The following is a 21,566-nucleotide window of genomic DNA, read 5'->3' on the forward strand; positions in this document are numbered from 1 at the left end:
TGAGGACCCCGGTCGTCCTGAGGGTGACCAGGACCTGGCCTGGCGAGTCGGCCCGACTCCCCGAGCCGAGGTCATTCCCCTGCTCGACGCGTTACATGTACCATGGGCGGATTTACCTAAGGGAGAGGCCGATCGGCTGCGCGAGTTACTGCGGGAGTATGCCGACGTATTCAGTGAACACGACTCGGACGTGGGTCGGACCGATCTTGTTAAGCACCAAATTGACACCGGTGCAGCCCGACCCATCAAACTCCCTGCGTACCGAGTGGGCGCACCCGAACGCGCCCAAATCAAAGAGGCAGTTGGGGACATGCTTCGCGATAACATAATTCAGCCCTCGGCGAGCCCCTGGTCAGCCCCAGTGGTACTAGTAACGAAAAAGGATGGGTCAACCCGGTTCTGCGTCGATTACCGTAAACTAAATGCAGTCACGCTCGGCGATGCCTTCCCCATACCCCGCATCGACGACACCTTCGACAGCCTCGCCGGAGCGCGATATTATTCCACCCTCGATCTCGCGTCCGGGTACTGGCAGGTGGAGATGGCGGAGGAGGATCGGCCGAAAACCGCATTCACCACCCCGATGGGGCTATTCGAGTTTCGAGTACTCCCGTTCGGACTCACCAATGCGCCCGCGACGTTCCAGCGGCTGATGGAGTTGGTGATGCGGGGCTTGCAATGGGAACAGTGCCTGATTTACTTGGACGATGTGATAGTGTTCAGTAGATCTTTGTCTGAGCATTGGTCCAGGCTTCGAGAGGTGTTCCAGCGACTGCGAGCGGCTCATCTCAAGCTCAAGCCACGTAAGTGTTACATCGCACAACGCGAGGTGGGGTACCTCGGGCATCGCGTCAGCGAGGCAGGCGTGCACACTGATCCGGAGAAGGTACGCGCCGTAGTGGAGTGGCCACGGCCAAGGAATCTGACGGAGATCAGATCATTTTTGGGGCTCGCCACCTATTATCGTCGATTTGTAAAGGGATTCAGCGAGATTGCACGCCCTCTCACCCAACTCACCTCCCCTAAGCACCCCTATCAGTGGACGAGGGCCTGCCAGACGGCCTTCACCACTCTCAAAGATCACCTCACCCACACCCCACCCTCGCTTTCCCCGATTTTACCACCGATTTTATTTTGGACACCGACGCCTGCAGCAGCGGGCTGGGCGCGGTGTTGTCACAGGCACAGGATGGGACGGAACGAGTCATCGCGTACGCCAGCCGGACCTTGAGTGGGGCCGAGCTGAACTATTGCGTGACCCGCCAAGAGTTGTATGCCGTGATTTTCGCATGCAAACAGTTCCGGCCGTATTTCTACGGCAGGAGATGTCGCGTACGCACTGACCATTATGCTCTGCAGTTCCTTCTTACATTCAAGGAGCCGCGGGGGCAGATGGCCCGGTGGTTAGCGCAGTTGCAGGAGTACAAACTGCAAATCGAGTATCGGGCTGGCCGGACGCATGCAAACGTGGACGCCTTGTCGAGGCGACCCACGGTGTACGCCGAGACAAGGGCGGAGGAGGCCTGCCCGTGTTTCACGGGGGGATGCTGCCGGCAGGCAACGGACCCCCGAGAGGCCGCGGCCACTGACCCCCCCCCCAGCAAGAGAGAGTGCAGTGTGCGCCACAGAGACCCTAACAGGTGGCACCGAGGATCCCGTCGACCGCCCGGCAAGCGCGGGACCCGCGGCTCGGGACCCGATCGGACGGATCCAGGAGGACGTCGGCTGCGCCTTCCCGGGCCTAAACGACGAGCAGCTGAGACAGACCCAGCAGCGAGATCCGGATCTGGCGGCAGTGGAGGCGGCACTGCGGGAGGAAAAGAGCGCCCTACCAGGACCCTGGAGTGGTTTGTATGCCCGGTTGTGTGTGCAGAACGGAGTGGTACGGGAGTTAACCGAGGCCGGCCAGCCGGGGTGCATCTGTGTTCCTGCCCAGGTGCGACCCCAGCTGCTACGGCTGGTGCATGACCACCCACTCGGGGGCCACGATGGGGAACGACGCACGCGAGAGACCCTGCGTCGCCAGTATCTCTGGCCCAAATTGGCACAAGACGTGGCGGCCTGGGTACAGGGCTGCCGCGCCTGTCAGCAGTGCGGGCCAAAACCGGCACGATACCAGGTACCCCTAAGGCCGTTCCGCGTCAGCCGCACGAATCAGCTGGTCAGGATCGACCTACAGGGGCCATTCCCGCGATCCCATCGAGGCAACCGGTATATCCTGGTCGCAGTAGAGTATTTCACCCGCTACCCCCGTGGCAGTGGCCATCCCTGATAAAACGGCCTTGGTGGTGGCCCGGGCATTTGTGGAACATTACGTACTGAAGCACGGGATCCCAGAACGAGTCCTCACCGACCAGGGTAGCGAGTTCGAGGCCGAGCTGTTCCAGGCACTGTGCCGAGAATTCGGAATCCAGAAGGACCGAACCACAGCGTACCACCCCCAAGCGAACGGTATGGTAGAGCGCATGAATCAGACCTTAGCGAGGAAACTCAAACGTATGGCGGCCGCAAATCAACGGGATTGGGACGAACACCTCCCCTACGCCCTTTTCGCCTACGCCACCACCGTACACACGTCGACGGGACAAACCCCGTTTTTAATGATGTTCGGCCGCGAGTCTCGTTTACCCGCAGATCTGCTATTCGGCGTCCCTTCCACCCAGCCGGAGGACGGAAGCCGCCCCGTGGAACACCTGTTGGAGACCCTGCGAGAAGCCCGAGGCCGAGCATATCCGCAAGGGGAAGCCGTGCATCGGCGGCAGGAACAGGGCACCCGACCCCGCATGGAACCCCCCTTATTCCTGACAGGCGCTAAGGTGTGGCTACACACCCCTCGCGTCGGGGCCGGGCAGGTGGGGAAACTGACGACCTACTGGCGGGGACCCTGGACCGTGGTGCGACAGATCTCCCCCTGGACGGTACTAATTTATGGCGGGGAGAGGGATCGAGAGACGGTGGTCAACGTCCGCCGCTTAAAACCGTGGAAAGCGGCCCCGGCGAGAGAGAACCCCGTCACCCGAAGACCCCGAAATCCCGGAGTACCCGCACCCCTCGTGTTGGAGGGCCTCGCACCCTACATGGGCCTCGCCGGGCCCCCGAGACGCCCCGATCCAGTCAGGAGACGACGCGGACGACGGCCCCTAATCCCTTCCGCTGCTGAGTTTGTGCCCCAGCCCACAGGTGCCGGAGGACGGGGAGAGCCGCTGGAGTGGAGGAGGAGGCCGCCGCAGGAGCTACAGAGGATGGAGCCACCCGCCCCGAGACCAGCCACCAAGTCCGGACGGATCCCCCGGACCCCACAACGTTTCCTCGTGGTCGCGGCCCAAGCAAGGTGCTCCAGTCAACCCGGGACGGGGACTGGCACCTCGGGGGGCTATGTGATGCCGCCACCACGAAGCCGTTCAGCAGGCGCCCCATCCCTGACCTCGCCACCACCAAGCAACGGAGCCAACCCCTCGTCCCCCTCACCTCACCTCACATGAACACACCTGCACGCATTTCCCCCCCCCCCCCATAGAGCTGGAAGGGAAGGTCACCTGATCGACCGGTTTTTATCCGAGAAACCCTTATCGGGATTAACTCTCACGGTTTCCGGCGATCAGGGAATTGGACGGCCTCCCCCGACGCTATGTTGCACCGCGGCGCTGCGACCTGCCTTAAGATGGCATGGCCGTGGCGAGGGGCATTCGGCCACCGCGGTTGAAGCGCATCCCCCACACACACCACCCACGTGTCGACGGGGCAAGCAGGGAAGGGACGGGACAGCATGAGTAGCGGGACCGCAGGGGCTCTTGCGCATAGTCACGGATGGTTGGGATAATTACGCTTGAGCGCGCAGGCACCATTGTTAGGGAGGGAAAGGGATTAATTCGAATTTACGCCGCGCAACACCGCACATTGATTAGCATATCACAGGCGTCCGGAACCGCGGTGCGCGTGCTAGAGGACGCGAGCCCATTGTTAAGGAAAAGCTGAGGGCCACCGTCCGGCGCGGAGCCGCATCTCTTTGATGTAGGGAGGATAAAAAAGGGGGGAAAAGGAGAGATCGGGCTCTCTTCTCTCCAGCGCCAGGTGACAGGACGCTCTCCAGTCCAGCGACCCGAACGTCCGTGAGACGCATCGAGGCACGCTGCGAGTACGGGATCAACGAACCGCCGTGGGCATCTAACAGGGAGTAAGAAGGTGAAGTAGGATAATAGCCGATAGATAAGGAATAGGTACAGGTTTAGTGGAATAGGCCAGCCTCGTCGACTCACTGATTCAACATTAGTTACCAGGTAGCGAATAATAAATCATTAATAGCAAAGCGTGGCCTCGCGTGATCTTGTCGAACAGTGGGAACGTGTGGGTGCGCGTGTGTACACAGTGGTTCGCCACGTGAGTGAGCGCTGCGTAGAGCGGCGCACGAGTGGGTGTCGCGTGTGTGCAGGTGTGTGCGCTCCTAGTGTGGGGGAAGGGGTCGGTGCGTCCGCAGGCCCCCGCTCCGTCTGTCGCCGCCGGGACTCGCACAGTGTGAGGGCAGCGTCGTTCGCCCTCCGACCCCTGACCCCCGTTTAATAGCGCGTGATCCATGGAGAGACAACGCAGCGTCTGCAGGTGAACGAGGGCGTGCGGCAAGCTATGCCTCTCACACGAGCTCGCGGAGGGACGGACCAGGGAGGGGAGCCGTCGGGCGATGAGCCCAGCGACGGCAGCAGCTGCTCGCAGAGCAGCGAGGGGTCGGCGCACGGCAGAGCCCCTGCCATAGGCACGGAGCAGGGAGGGACTTCGGGGACCAGCGGCCCCAACAACATCGCGGACACCACTATGATGTGGGTGTAGTAGCGGCCCTAGAGGGGCTCGTTGAGCGCTGGTTAATAGCGCTGGATGGCATCACACTTCGCGTGCAGTGCCAGCCATACAGGATAGCCAGCAGGGGAGGAGAGAGCACCAGAGCCACGCAGGATCGAGAATCACCGTCGCTATATCCTGCCAACCGGAAACCTCCATGGCGCAGCCCACGCAAGCAGCCACCATTTTGGTTGCGGAGCGGAGTGGAAAGCCTGCCAAATCTGAGACTGCGTCGAGTTCGCCTGTTGACATTCCATCTCTCAGGCGAAGACTGCCCTTTGTTAAATAGTTTTCCGCCGCCGGAGGCGATTGGGTGGCCTTCAAGCGCAGATTTCTGACGAACAGTGACTTGGCGGGGTGGACCGAGGTGGAGGCACTGATAGAGCTGCCCGCCATGCTTTACGACGACGCTTTAGCCGCGTTTCTCACCGTCTCGACGTCGGAGAGGGCCACACTGCATCAAGCATTTGCTCAAATGGCGGCAATCTATGAACCACCGTCAAATGTGCGCCATAAATTCGCTGCGCGGAGGAGGGGGGAGGCCGAAACGCCCCTCGCTTTTCTGTAGCGCACTATTGGCGCTAGCAAAGGCTGCCTTCCCGAAGATGGACCACGATGGAATCGACTCGCTGATCCTTGAGAGACTGTTGATGTTGGCAAAGGACCTCCACATCATCCTGCCAGCCATCAACGAAGATGACTTGTCTTCTCTCAAGGTTGCAAGATGCATCCAGGCGCACCGGCTCTTGCAACGACCCAAGGGGTTGGTGGCGTGTACCACGCCTTGTGAGGTGCACGATACACCCGAAGATGTGGAGCCCATCTAAGCCTGCGCATCAAGCCAAGGCAGAGGCTGGCGAGGGGGTGGCATGGTGCGAATGGATGAACAACTTCAATGGTGAAAGACCTCTCCTCGTCCTGGGAGCGGGCACATCGTGTGCTGCAACTGCGGCCTGCCGGGACATCTTTGTCGGGCTGCCGCGTGCCACGGCGATGCCTCCCCGGACCTCCGCCGTCGTACGCCGGACCGTCCTCCACTCCACTATACCCGAAGGCGAGTCGCGACACATCACACACTCGGCCCCTGAATCCACCTCACCTCATTGCGTTCGGTCAGTTCTTATTCCCATCGTGCGTCGGTGTGTGAGGGTTCGCAATTTGCTCGGGCTGACTGGCCGCTCCGACAGGGTCAGTGGTCGAAGTTGGCCCATAGAGTGGCTGCCGCGACCGCAAGTTCATCCGCTGTTATGAGATTTATAGAGGGGGTTGAAATCAGAATGCTCGTTGATACTGGTGCGTCAGCGACTATTATTTCCGATTCTTGGTTCTTTCGGTAAGAAAGAACCAAGAATATTAATCCCTGCAGTCAGGAAAGCTTTAAATCGAAATTTATTATTTCCGAGTTGATTTTTAACATCTTGCCCCCTAAAAGTCACACCCTACATCCCATCGAGGCTCCGTGCTTTGCCGGAAACGGCGGCTCAAATCGACGGGTCCAGTTCTTGTATCAATGTCCCTTGTTATTCCTTGCTTGTTCGGGACTGATTTTTTAGGGAAGATGCCCCTGAAAATGTTCATCAATTAAGGGTGCCTTGAGTTGCCATCGGGCCATCGAATGGCCTTTTTGCCTTCTCCCACTCGATTGTGCATGGCCAATGCTACCGTGCAAGCACTTACGAGTAAGATTGCAAAGATTCCCCCTGGCGTGCAAATGTTGGTTCCTTTACGATTGCGCAAGCCGCTAAACCAGGAGGCGACTGTGGGAGGAATCCTCTTTGGACTCTCACATAAAGCAATTCGTGGGTTGACATTAATAGGGGCCGAGACTCTGGTATACAATGATCAGGAACCGTTCATTCAGGTCCTTAATGCAGGGTTACACACATCTGTCATTCAGGAGGGCACTGTGCTAGCTCATGCATCGCCCGCACTTCACGAAGGAAGCATCATTGGCAGAGTGGGGGTCACGTCGAATACGTGGCCGCAAAAGGATTATGATGAGAAGTGGATGGATACGCTTTGTTTGTAAAATGCGGATTTGTCTGAGTCCCAGAGGGGGGAGTTGAGGGCGCTCTTACGTGAATTCTCAGATGTGTTTATCAAGGGCAAACTTGACATCGGACGCACTACGCTTTTGAGTCACCACATCAATACGGGCGACGCCGCTCCCATCCGGCAGAACCCTTACCCGCAACTAAGTTGAACCCACTATAAATGTACCAGGAGGCTGCTTTTGTGGATGTGTTTAAGCCTTCAACTTCGCATGGCGCCCTGAGGGTCTGCCAAGTGCATGGCGCACAGGGGACATGCATCACATCTTGCTCCTCAATGGCTAATGATCGTGTAAGAGAGCGGCACTTTTTTTATTTTACAGCTGCCGAACGTGGAGGTGACATCATCTGACGTGACATCACCTGACATAGCAGCCTCTGTCACGGTCGCCTCGGGGCATTCTAAAACTTCACAATGCATTATGTATCTGGGCCACGGTATGTACTGTATATTAAGTGGTTATCCCATCAATTGATATGAAACTTATATTTAAAACGTTAACTTAAATATGTATTGGGACTTACATTTGAACGTGATGTACAGCATGTGAGGCAGTCCTCGTTTGGACAAACAAAGTGACATATTACGTATTTATGCCAGGGAAATGTTTTTATAAGCTCCTGTTGCCAGCTACGATGCACGTACCATCTGAAACCTGGTCACTCAAACGGACAATGACAACTGCAAACCGCACAAAGTATCAACTTGCGAATGGCTACAAAATACGGAACAGAAAGTGCCAAGAGCCATTAGCTGAAAGAAGCAGGCAATGGATTAGTAAGGACATGCGGAGCATGCGAAGCATGTCCTTACTGAGCCAATACTTATAATAATCATATCTTGTTATATATGTATCTATTGATGCAAATTGCACCTTACAATTGCTCAAGAATCACAGTCAGACAGGAAGGCAGCCAGGCAGGAAGCCGGTGCCATCAATGGTCCAAGCTCTGCAGTCCTCTATATGTGAAGATGTTTTCAGTCAATTAATTAGTCTTCATACATGTGTGGAGAAATCAAAGCACCCGGTCAAAAAACTCTCATAAGCGAGGAGGCAACACTATCCCATATAGGAGAGACAGATGATATGTGTACGCAGTTGCTACACTACCTTCTGAAAAGCCAGGGTACGGCACCTCATCAACACCCACAGGAAGGGGATATCACAACATTTGTGTGAGCCACCAACCCTCGCTGCATCCACAGTTCTAGTTGATATGTGTGCAAAGGTACCACCAATGTCAGCCAACAGAACCTACTGGTGATAGAATATGAACGAAGCAAACACCTGGAGTGTCCTGGTTCTCCAGGTCCACCTTCAATAGCTGCCCTCGTTACGCATTCTAGATGAGTCCATCCGACCGACATATCCAATCGCTGAGCTAAATTATTTCACGTGACTTTTAAAAACGAACACACGTTGTGTTCAAATTGTATGCACGTTGAACTTCTTTCGCACCGTACGTAGCTAACCGTGCTAATCGGAGGTGCGGGGGAAGGACACCAAACTAAACACAAAAAGCAGTTCTAATGAAATAAGTTTTCAATTTCTATTTTAAACTGCATAGCTCCAGCGGCTTCCTAATATCAAAAGGAAGAGCGTTTTGGATGGCTGCAGTAGCGAAATCTGAAAGCGTGCGATGCAGTGACTGTTTTTGTCTGATGGTTAGCCAAAAGCCGCTATGGGGATAAAGTATGTAAATATAAATATATCTAGTTACTAAGACCCACAAAGGGGCCTTCCTGAGCACTCATATTTTATTTCGCGGTCGATATTCAGTCAAGCACCAGCCGCATGCATCTACTGAATGGTAACGATTTGGGTTTTGATATCGCGACTTATACGCCGGGAAGTCTCAGAGCGCTTTACATCATCTCACAACCCAGCGGCAGCTCTCCCAGTGGGGCACAAGGTGACTCAGACCCTGGCCTGAAAATGGCCCCATTTGTTGTCTCCAGCAGGGAGCGACGATTGCTACGTGTAATTCCAGATCAAGGAGCTTGTGAGTATCTTTCAAACGGGGCGAATGTGGAACCCTGCACGCAGCAAGTGCTCCGTTTGTCAGTTGCGTGCGACCGACTCGCTGCTCCTGTGTGCGCCGATGGGGTGCTCAACCAAAGTTGGCAGTTCAAGTTTTTTCTTTTCGGTTGGCCCTATGCCGGCTTTCGTATATATCACCGCCCGTCAAATAGTGAAGTTGAATATTGCCCTATTGACACCAACTTACAATACATGTGTGTGTATGTTGAATTTATTTCGCCCCGTATGTAGCCAACCGTACTAATCGGAGGTACGGGGGGAAGGACATACAACCCACGCCAACACAACAAGCACAACGCACGCCAGCACAACACACACAACGCACGCCAACACAACACACACAATGCACGCCAACACGACACACACAACGCACGTCAACACAATGCACGCCGACTCAACACACACAATGCACACCAACACAACACACACCAACAAAACACACACAATGCACGCCAACACAACACACACAACGTACGCCAACACAACACACACAATGCACGCCGACACAACACACACAATGCACGCCAACACAGCACACACACAACGCACGCCAACACAACACACACAATGCACACCAACACAACACACACAATGCATACACCGACTCCCCACCATCGCCAGCTTCTGCACTGGGTGGAGGTGAAAGGAGAGTTGGTGTTTAATAAATTAATAATACCTGGATATTAAATTAGGGATTTAAACATTCATATGCTTTTCAATGGTCATGGCCCTATATGTTTAAAATGTAGATATGAATAAATTAACAGGTACAACTGAAGACGTTTAAAAGTAAAAATAAATACGTGATTCTAAAGGGCAGCCATATCTTTAATTACAAAGCAAACGTGGCAGGATCGGCAGCGGTTGCATAGAAGATAGGGATACTGAAAAAATTAACCCGTAAAAACAAAGATTTTCACTATAAATCCTTTATATGCGTCGCATCGGTTTTATTTTATTATTCATTTCTGTTTTTCTTGAGTAATAGTTTCATTTTTATCACATTGGTATTTTAAATTAAATATGAAAAAAAAAATTCCTAAAAAGTGGAAAATTTTGCATATTTTTTTTCACGAAAATAAAAAGTGTCACGCACAACGAGTCTGTGTGCAAAATGTCATCTCGATTGGATCACGGAAAGTGGGTTAAAAAACGACCGAAAGATTTGCACGGTCGTAAGCGCGCAAGCAAGCAAGCAAGTGAACTTAATATAAAGGATTTAAAAATACATTGCATGTTTGTATGTCTCACCTATCGGAAAAAAAACAAGGGTGATAAAATAAAAAAGACGTGGGATTGCATGTGTACGATCTTTTATTTAAACCAAGTTCGTGTGCACTGAGACAATAACGCCGTTATTTACAAGGGAGCCCTGGCGTAGAGTAATATATGACAACCGTGAGCGTGGTAGATTGCAATTGTATGGGAATATTGACATTGTTGTCAGCGTCGAGGCCTTTATTCGGGATGTGGATTGATGGAAGAGGTCGTGGTGACCGCTGCTTTGTGTGCGGTGACACTCACAGCTCTCGATTTCCAGGGTGCAGTTTTGCTCGTCCAGTGGGTACCGCCGCAGGTCCATCATGCAAGCGGCCGTGGTCGTGATCCTGCAAGCACAGGTGATACACCCCGACGTGACCAATCTGTCAGGCCAAAAGGCAGAATAAACACAGGTGGTAGACCCCGACGTGACCAATCTGTCAGGCCAACGGCAGAACAAGCACAGGTGGAAGATCCCGACGTGACCAATCTGTCAGGCCAATGGCAGAACAAGCACAGGTGGTAGACCCCGATGTGACCAATCTGTCAGGCCAACGACATAAGCCACTGTTTGCTATTGGAGTAAACACATAGCATTGTCGTTCTCTCCAGTCTGACAATGCAAGCTCAGAATGATACTGGAGGAATTCAATGCGCAATGAATATCTTTTTTACAGATGTCTAGTAGGGGCAGGTCAGAACGTTACAACAACAAACAATTAAAAAACAAGAAATATCGGAAAGGTAAGCAAATCACAAAAAATGTAATGTAAAATGAAACTAAACTATTTGTTCTTTTATCAGGTAAAGCTCACTGAGCTATTGGCTTATTTTTCAGAAGTGACCTGGCCACAAATTATATCTAAACCAAGTGTATTATCACGTGGAAATGTATAGCAGCCAATACTCAAATACTATAAACACACGTTGATTCTCAATGGGGATGGAAAAAGCGGAGGACATGGAGAAACATCCATGCGACCACGGGGAGAACATGCAAACTCCAAATATACAGCAGGTGTCAGAAACAGGATCGGACCCAGGACATCCTGTATACCTGACGAGGTAGTTAACATCTCGCCACCGTGGCGCAATTAATCATGAATGTATTGTTCCGGAAGGATAAACCCCCAGACGTTATCAATCTGTCAGGCCAACGACAGAACCCACTGTTCGCTACTGGAGTAAACGCTTGGCATCCGTCGTCATCTCGGGTCTGACAGTGTTAAAAGGTGATGCAGTCACGTCTGCCGTCCCTTGACACAAGAACCCCCCTTTTTGACACGAAAGCAAACTTTGCCAATCGCAGGTCTTTGCCGCCCTTGTATATTTTTGGCACCTACGCACACACAGACACACTCGAGCGCACACGCGTATCACTTAACAGATTTGAAAAGTTCTGCTGCGCTCTGTTATAATATTTTTTAGGAATAAAACGACTCGCAGAAAACGTGCACGTGTACATCAATTGGGTACCTATGATGAAACGCAGAGGGGACCTACATACACCCCCTAACCCACCACGTAAAAAAATCAGTGCTGAAACGGGGCCCCCGTTTTACCTTTCCTGCACTACGTAACCATACCCCCTACAAAGACAAAGATCCCCCCCGTATAGTTCTAACAGACTGCTGGGGCAAGTGCTGTTAGTGAGCACCTATGAAGGCCGGCATGGCACACCAGGGGGTGGGTGGCCAGCACCACGCCCGGCCTCCTTTGTCACCCCAGTGGCGATGTTTACCCACTATACCAGGTACTCTTTTGAGTCTGAGTCAACCTAGGGGAGACTCAGGACTGGTTTAGATAATCGTCACTGGTGTTGGCCATGAGCGGGAATTGAACTCGGGTCGATTCCAAGCCCAGCGCGCTAGCCACCGATACACCTCCTTCACGTAATTCTTCCACAAAAACAATATTAATTGCACACATTTTATCAGTCACATTGCCTATCAGCAGCATTGGTTAAACATGAGCCAACTCTGGACTAGTTTCAACATGCAGTGTTTCATCAGCGGAGCACGGCTTGCTTGGACCAATGCCAGCGGGGAAACAGCAGCTGTTATTATAATGGAGAAAACGGTCCAGCTACAGATATCCTGTAATATCCACCAGTGGCAACGAGCACTGCACCTTGATCATTTGAGCAAGAACACCCTCTGAGTGAACATTGAATTTGTGTGTTTGTACTCTGACACCAGTTCACAATGGCCGTGTTGTCGAGTGATGATGCACGGTCTGAATGTTCGGCTTTTCATCAGGTTGGGGAGCGCACTTTGATCATTCCTCACGCGTCATCATTTGCACGTTGGGGGAAATTATGCACCCACCTTGAGCAAACAATCTCGGTAGCGAGCAAGCTGGCAATTAGGCCATTTAAAGCTTTGCTTCAACCATTACACTCAAGTATCCATTCGCGCCAGTTCGCGTAACACCAGTGCAGATTGCACGCATCGCTGCTCGAAGCCCCCCTTTTGTCACAGAAGGCAAGGCCGATGACAGGGCTCAGAGCGTGGGCGGAATGCTCTTGTCAGTTCTCCAGGTCCTTTGCAGTCATGGAAAATGAATGCAGCCCACCTGGCTTAGGCGTGTGGTATAGGCCAGGTAATATTGAGCGGGTCCAAAGGACACGGGGATATGATACGCCTGAAATTTCAGCGCGAGCGATATGGGAGCGGATCCTCAGGAGACGAGCACCGCTTGACCCTTATATCACTTCATTTCTACCAATGGGGGTAGTGTGAAGACGGGTGTGTTTAGACGAACCTCGACGAATCTGGCGGCGATACAACGCAGTCGATGTTTGCTTTCTTATTAAGCGTCACCGCAGGCGCAATGCATTTGCGGGCATTCAGCAGCGCTCTTAAATCCGCGTGGCCTCGGAGAGCGGTTTAGCTTTGCGTGTGATGTCTGCCCAATTTAGATACGGAGAATAACACCGACGATAAAATGGTAAACAAAGGCTTGTCCCAGAAGGACTGGAGCAACAGAAGAACCGACAACGTTCGTAGGCACTGGAAATTGTTGCTTTTTATGCAGGAGAGTTCTAGATGGAGACAACAGGTGCAGCATTCGACATCATCCAACGTGGCTTTAGTGGCAACATGAGCTTGATATGAAATAATTATCCCCGAGGCTTGCCGGTCAGAGTGCCGAGCTGGCACTGCTGAGGCCATACATTTGAATCCAGGTGACGGTGGTGAGATGTTATCTCCCTCGCCTGCTACGCAGGAGGGCGTAGATTCAATCCTGACCCTGACAATGTGTGTCGTATATGACGACTGATATATGTATTTTTCTCTGGGTCCTCCGGTTTTGCCCTGCACGTTTAGAAACGCACGTTTAGATTATTTGGCTCCGACTCTCAATGCCCACGTACTTTGATGAGCTATCACGTGTGGCTAGGTGACCTCTGAATAATATCTGATAGCCCATTGGGATTTACCTGGTAAATAAAGTAGTTTAGTATAAGTAGCTGCTTATTAATGAACTCGATTGTCAAGTGTGTACGTCACTTGAGCTTAGTGGAAAGTGTCTCTTTCTGAAATTTCCTTCTGGAGATGATTCTCAAACACCGGGTCAGGCGGGAATTCTAAATTGGGCATTTGTCTCGTGATGCGAATCCTTAAAAAAAAACCCCACTGAGTTTCAGCACAGTTTGTATTCAGTCCTCTGCTGAGAAGATTCACTCCCAGAAGCCCTGTGTCTGGCTGATTGGATGCAGGGAAAAATACTTACAACGTTGACGTGGATCGACAGGTATATATATATGCGGGGTGGTATTGCCTGCCTGTGTATTTTGGTAAGCAGGAAGGATCAGAAAGGAGACCACGGTCAATATGAAGAGATTAAACATCTGAAAGAAAGGGTTCTTAATCAAGAATACATGATTACTTTTGGAAGGGCGGACAGGAGGGGTATTTAAGGGATTTTTTTTTTGTAATAAAGGGATAGGCTTTGTGTGGAGCAATCTCTTTCTTTATCGAGACAGAGCACGTGGACAGCTGGCTGTTGTGAAGCTGTGCTGTCGGGTGACTTCAGCACACTGGTAAGACGGGGGACGTCGTTCTCTGGGGTCTACCGAGTCCTGGAAGTGGGCATTTTACACAGACTCTCCCTGCCTAAGCCACCAATCGCCCTTCCAAATCACTGGATTAGAGGCTTGTCTCAGCATGCAAGGCCACATTGGAAATGCTCATTGCCTATTTGTTCACGATATAAACTGCAGATCAGACAGTGCATGTCGAACCCGGCGCGAAAGGCTGCTTGTTTTGCAACAATGCTGCTGAAATAATCCACGCCGAGAAGGTCAGGGAGCCAATGGGCTGTGTAAACAAGACTTACTAAATATATATGCGGAGAGGCTCACACGTGAAGGAGACGAGTTGCCTGCTTGTCTACTTTGTCTACGGTGTCGCTACGTGCGGTGGTGAGTGCCTGGAAAGGTTTCGCTGCGTGGATTGTCGTGGCATGACAAAGCCACCCGCAGCAAGACGTCCGTAGTAAGGGGCAGTCCGACCAAAGGTTTACGTTGAAGGGGGGCATCGCTACTATCCACGCCTTACCCATCAAGCCCCATCCTGCCACGGCTCGCTTCCTCCCACGCTAAAACTGTCACCCAGAATGGAAACTCTTTCACATTCTGAGGCAAGGCCTCCCAACTGCAGGCTCAGTGCAGGATTCCATGGGGATACATTGAACAATATCTTACACTTCAGTTGCAGTGCAGAATTCTCTGTGCAATGCCATTCGTATGTCGTGAATCGGTGGTGTCTCTGTGCTCCTGTGTGTGAATGCGGGCGGGAGGCGCCTCGTATTGGCGTAATGATTTTAAGTCTCGAGTTGTGGCGCGAGTGTGAGACTGAAGGTGAGCGTTTGCGTGCGGAAGCCGTCAGTGTGGCCATCCCTGCCGCATCCCAATTACAGCACCATACCACCACACCGCAGGTCACGGACACCTCGATGAATTGTTCCCTCACACTGCTCCCACTGTGAAATTCCCCGCCATCTCTTTTTCTTAACAATGAACCCTCGCTCATTTTACGAGACGCGTTACACGCTGCCATATTAATTACAACCTTCGTGAGTGCCGTTTGTTGTTTAGGCCCTTTGGGCGCACGCGACCATTTGTTGCCGCCTTCTATCACGCGGCGATCTTCCACCGCTCCTCTCCCTGGGGGGGACAGCCGATGTCCAAAAACAGGCTGGACGTAGATATGGGTTCACACGGTTACTGGGCACGAGGGCCCACGAACGAACGTCAAGCTGCCAGCAGGGAACAGGACTGTTAATATATTAGCATGCAGTACGTTCCATTAATTGAACGAGGTTATTATTACGAGAGCTTGGGGGTGGGAGACGAGACGATGGGAGAAAATTCCAAAGTTGAGCAGTGTGAGAGAAGTTGGCCTTCAGTGTGTTGAGTGAGTCAGTGAGTGCGTGTGTGGATGTGTTGTTTGCTGCTCACTCAGAGGAGGAGTTGGAGGCGCTGCTGCTGAACTTTGAGCGTGCCACTAAGATGAAAAACTAAGCACCTGCCTGGGTATTTTTTGCCATCAAATACTCCACCACCTCAACTCCCCATTGGTGATTGGGCAATAGTGAATAGAGTGGAGAGTTTTCCATACCTGGGCAGTGTGCTTATAACCACCTCCGGTCTGACAGCAGAGGTCTCACTCCGAATTAGTCGAGCAGCATTATTTTCATCGGCTGCATAACATTGTGTGGAAGCTACCTGGTCTATCGCTCTACACGGAGCTTCGAGTCTTCTCGGCCACGGCCATGCCATGCTTTGTCTATTCTTGCGATACGTGGACCCCCTAATGGAACATCTTCGCCAGTTAGAGCACCGGGTGTCTAAAACACAGAAAGTTGGTACAGTAGGGGCACATGTAGTGCATCTGCAGGTAACCTCAGTCAGTCAACCTATGGCACCTGGGTCTGTCCCGTGACCTCCTGCTAGCGGGCGTTCGACACTTCAAGTGGCCTTAAAGTGCACCTGGCCTGGCACAAGCGCCGTGGTGACGTCACCTCCACTTATTGGCGAATGGTGGTTGTTGTTGGGTGAGTGGGAGAGTAGGTGGGTGTGTGTGTGGACGAGTGCGTGGGGAGCGATAGTATAGTGGTTAGTGCGCTGCGCTACGAACCCGACCGTCCGAGTTCGATTCCCGCTCACGGCCACTAACACCAGTGACGATTATCTGAATTAGTCCTGGGCCTCTCCTAGGTCGACTCAGCCTCAAATGAGTACCTGGTGGGGTGTGTAAAAGTATCACTACTGGGGAGACAAAGGCGGCCTGGCATGGTGTTGGCCACACACCCCCTCGTGTACCGTGCCAGCCTTCATAGGTGCTCGCTAACACCACTTCACCCAACAATCTGGTAAGGGGGATATTTGTCTTTGTCTCTTTGTTTTGATATGTAGGGTAGTGAGCGAGCGAGGGAGCGTGTTGTTGTGACCTGCAGTGTGGTGGTTGAACACCGTGTGGATGAGATAAAACAGTCCGACTGCTAGACCGAGTCCTCAACACGGGTAGAGGATGTTAATGCGTAAATTTCACCGGAGCAAGACCCATGGTAGTAGCGATATAAGAAGACGTTTCGGTGAGAATTATTTTATTATGTTTCATTTTTATTATTTTATTATTTCCATTCTACGTGACTTTACCGAAAGAACCAAGAAGATGAATCCCTGCAGTCACGAAAGCTTTAAATCGAAATTTAACCGCCACTACGGGGTGGGATTCCACAAAACTTTAAGATCTTTCAACAAACTCCGGGATAAGAAGGCTCAGCTAATCGAGTCTCTCACCTTTCTGAAGAGATGCCGCGACTCTCCTCTTGATATGTAAATTATTTTGTCAAGGCGCTCTTCCCCCCTCCATCCCAGCTTAAATAGTCGCTCCAAGCCTGGTGTGTGTCATTCAGACTCTGTCTTCTCGACAGACCTGTTCTCAACCTGAGGACGGCTGCTTGCATTTTGCCGAAACGTCGTGAGAATTATTTTATTATGTTTTATTTTTATTATTTTATTCCATTCTACGTGACTTTACTGAAAGAACCAAGAATATGAATCCCTGCAGTCACGAAAGCTTTAAATCGAGGAGGGGATATATAAAGGGGTGTGTGGAGAACACGGGGGTGAGTTGGTTGGAGCTGAAGGAACAAAGAGAACAAGAGCCAGAGACGAGAAGCCTGAGACCTCGCCCTCTACACCTCGTCCTCCCCAGCGGCGTTGGCTGATCCCCCGCTGGGGGCACGGACGAGTTGGAGGTGTTAGAGAAGGCTGACAGGCTATAGGAGTGTTCAGTAACAGACTAGCAGAATGTTCAGTAATAGTCTAGTGGTGTGTTCAGTAACAGGCTAGCGGAGTGTTCAGTAACAGACTAGCAGAATGTTCAGTAATAGACTAGTGGTGTGTTCAGTAACAGGCTAGCGGAGTAAGAGAGAGTGTGTTGTGTAAAGAGTGAGGAGCATCCGTGCGGGGTAATAAAGTGACACAGGAGAAAAGCTGACGGTGTCCGTGTGAATACGCCACTACACATTGAAGGATCCCCGCACAACCATTCTTCCAGTGAATAGCATTAAATGACAGTGTCTGCTATTGATTGGTGGCTGTATTGTGAAATACTTTGCATGATTCCCACTGAGCCAATTTGCATGGAGCTCAGTGTTCGACATTATTACCTAGGTGATGCAACACATTAAGGGAATTACCAAAATGTGACATCTGATGCAGAGTGGATACTGAAGACCCTATGATATCTAAGTTAAAACATTTACTATGTTTTTTTTATTTTACCAGGAAAGGCCCACTGAACTATTCGTGTCTCTTTCAGAAGCGATTTGGCCTCAAAATGATATCTCAATGAGAAGTGGCTTGTATGAACATTTATAGCAGCCAAATACGCTAAACGCATGCTTCTAAATGTGGAGTGAAAACCAGAGGATCCGGGGAGAACGCGCAATCTCAAAATATACAAGCATCAGGGTCGGGATCGAATCCACGTCATGCTGCATATCAGGCAAGGTAGTTAACATTTCACCACCGTGGTGATATCAATTACCGTGTGGTGAGGTCATCGCCTAAATCTCCATATTTGTAAAAATACATTGACATTTTGGCTACATTATAAAACAACGTTCAGGTAATAACTGTCCGTGTATAGGTATAATTACAGTACTGTACCGAGCTCCCCAGTGCAAAAGAATAATGAATCTCAATAGCATTGCACACGGTGAAATAAGGGCAATAATAGCCTACCAAGGTGAAATAGAATTACGTGAAATGTCACGTGATTGTTGGAGCATTGTAATTGCCAAGTCTTGTTAGGAATTTCTCAGAAGCATGCGTACAATGTACATGCATTCCTGCCAATGTTCTAAACCATCTCCCCACCCTGCTCCGCATTGCTGGCTGAAGAGCGTGAAAGGCCACCCTGTTGTGTGCAATGTACACATCCTCGTGCGGGCAGGCTGGAATTCACAGCGATGCTTTACAATAACGCATGGACATATTTCATTACAATGTAGCACCGTAGATGCAAGTCACAAGCAGTAAATCGAGCCATCGTCTTTAGGAGGGGGAAAAAATGGAAGAGGTTAAGGTCAGTGTTGTTTTTTTACGTTACGTGTTTCTATCGCGGGAAAAATTGCCGTTATAACTATCACAATGAGTAGAGGGCTCCACAATGGAAATATGAACGATTAAAATGGCAAAAAAAATTGCAGAAGGCACTGCAGCACTACCGTTCATCTGCATTCACACGTACATTCCCCGGCCTAGAGAATAACCCCTGTAAAATGTGCCACCGAATGGCAGCTACTGACTCATAGGTGTGATTTTCAGAAAGTCAAATTGCTAACACTAATAGTATGTACATTTTCTCTACGTACATTTTCTTTTCAAAAATTGTTAATTTGATCAGAAAATATCAGTGGATATCTTGACGTCGCTGCTTGGCATAAGTCCTGAAAATTGGCATAATTAACGACAGGGGCAGTGACACGGCCCAATGGTAGCGCATTCTGCACATGTTGCAGAGGCTTCTCTGTTTGAATCCGGCAGGCAGCTCCGGTTATTTGCTGCGGGTGAATTAATCATTTGAATGTTAATTGTCCCGTGACGTCATTTGAAAAAGAGTAAGCCATTCTGTGTGTCGGTGTCGTGGTCCAAATTTGCAAAGTAAAAAAAAGAGGAATTACTAACGAAAACATTGGGATTATACATCACAACTTTGGCCCATACAGTATAACTACAGCAGACTCCGTGTGTTAGCCAGTACACTTTCATGAGAGCCTTGCTCTGTAAAAATGTAAGACGTGAAAATAATTATAATTGATAGCACGAATCTAGACCAGGCCTAAGAAGGAGTAATCATGCCACGAAATATTGGTGGCCGAGTGGCTCAGGGAGCCAAGTCCTTGTGAAGGCACTGCGGAAATCCTGGGGTCGAAACTGTTTCAGCCATACGTGGGTACTGCGGTGGCGAGATTTTAAATACTTAACTTGGTATACACGAGGTCGTGGGTTCAATCCCAAGCCTGACGCCTGTATATTTGGAGTTTGCATGTCTCTCTTCCCATTGGCGCGTGGATTAACCTCTGGGTCCTCCGGGGTTTCCCTCCGCATTTAGAATCAATGTACGTTCAGAGAATTTGGGTGCAATATACATTTACACATGGTAAGCCACTTCGTTGAGCTATCATTTGTGGTCAGGTTGCATCTGAAAAAGAGCTATATAGCTCAGTGAGCCTTACCTGGTAAGATAAAAAAAGTGTAGTATAGTAGCGTAAACTAGGACATCAAGTCCAGTAACCAACGACTGCACAAATAAAACCCATTGTATTAAATTTCAGTTTATTTCACCTGTTAGGACCACCAATATAATTTTGTTATGAAATGATGACTCTGCAGAATATATAAACAGCTACGCCTAGTGTGGATAAATGGCCTATAGCAATAAACGTCATAAGTCAGTCTGTGACATCTTAATCTGGGAACCCATTCTTTGACACATGGTGATGCACTGCTCACTGTAAGACCCTGTTAATGAGCAGCTCTCTTCGTGTCATGAACGACAGCCATAGCAGAAGTGAAATATATGTCGGATAAAACAAACAAGAAGTGAAATGGTATTCCGCAGAACGATTCAGGTGTCCGCTACAGGATATTCCAGGCCCTATGTGCAGTTGTGCACAAAGCGATGGGAATGCGCGAACTGTGTGGTTCACGTGCCAAGCCAACACGGTCATGTCGCTCATAAATTGGTATAAATCATTACTAATTTAATCTTGGGTTCGGCCACTTGATGATTTGGTAACAAAAATTATGTCGCAAGACCATATATCATCACAATCCATGGGCAGATAACCTGCAAGTGTCCACTGCACATTTTATCATTTGTTTCCACTTCCCTCTGTCTGTGCTCAAGTCGTACCACATCTTTCTGGCACCCATCTCTTATGTCATCGTGAAGCCATTCTATGCGAGGCATTCATTTATTTCCAGTTCCTTCCATTTTACCAAACAACACACTTTAAATTGTCCTGTTGTTGTTCATCCTACATGTGTCCAAATAGCCAAACAAATTAAACCGTCACTTTTACAGAGCGTTTAACAAGGCATCAAATGTCATCGTTTCAGCTCAACGCTGGTAAGTTGAAGAATCATTCTAACAACCAGATTTAGCAATTAGATAAACGACATTTTCAACGAATTTACTTAATTAGGCCCAAACTCTCCTTGTGTCTGGAGCAGACAGAACCTGTCTATTTCCAGCATTTATCAGCATTTTGACTCCAAATGTTGGGCGTGTTTTTCCTGCCAGAAAGTGTCTTACAGTCTGTAATGAGTGTGCATCGGTGTACCCCGCTACAAAAATAAGACAAAGTTCCCCTTATAGTTTGAACAGACTTTTGGGGCAAGTGCGGTTAGCAGCCAGGCCACCAAGATTATATGGCTTGCCAAAGATACATAAAGAAGATACACCCCTTCGTCCCATTGTCTCTACTATCAACTCCCCCACCTACAAACTGGCTCGTTTTTTGTCTGAAATCCTGCGGCCTTTAACTGGAAAAGCCACCTCTGCGGTACTAAACTTTACTCACCTGGTATCGACAATCAAGGGCATTTCCCTGTCCCCAGACGACCTGCTTGTCAGTTTTGATGTGGTTTCCTTATTCACCAAAGTTCCTGTACCTGACACCATCGCAATCATTGAGGACTTGGTTCATCAAGGACTGAATACTGAGGTACCCCCCCTGGTGAGACACTGCTTAACCAATACATACTTCACCTGGAATGGAACTTTCTACAAACAAACTGAGGGCACCCCAATGGGCTCCCCCTTATCTCCGGTTGTAGCCAACGATTTTATGGAGAAAT

General features: G+C 50.3%; 1 protein-coding gene across 1 annotated transcript in view; it reads right to left on the reverse strand.

Annotated features, from left to right (window-relative positions):
• LOC144723944 (gamma-aminobutyric acid receptor subunit beta-3-like) overlaps nt 1–21,566 on the reverse strand; it is a 274,548-nt gene that overhangs the window by 103,466 nt on the left and 149,516 nt on the right. Inside the window, exon 5 of the mRNA XM_078602729.1 lies at nt 10,448–10,530. Coding sequence (XP_078458855.1) covers nt 10,448–10,530 — 83 coding nt within the window. The remainder of the gene's footprint in view (nt 1–10,447; nt 10,531–21,566) is intronic.

This window comes from Lampetra planeri, chromosome 19 (genome assembly GCF_965212315.1).
Source record: "Lampetra planeri chromosome 19, kcLamPlan1.2.h2, whole genome shotgun sequence".
NCBI classification, from domain to species: domain Eukaryota; kingdom Metazoa; phylum Chordata; class Hyperoartia; order Petromyzontiformes; family Petromyzontidae; genus Lampetra; species Lampetra planeri.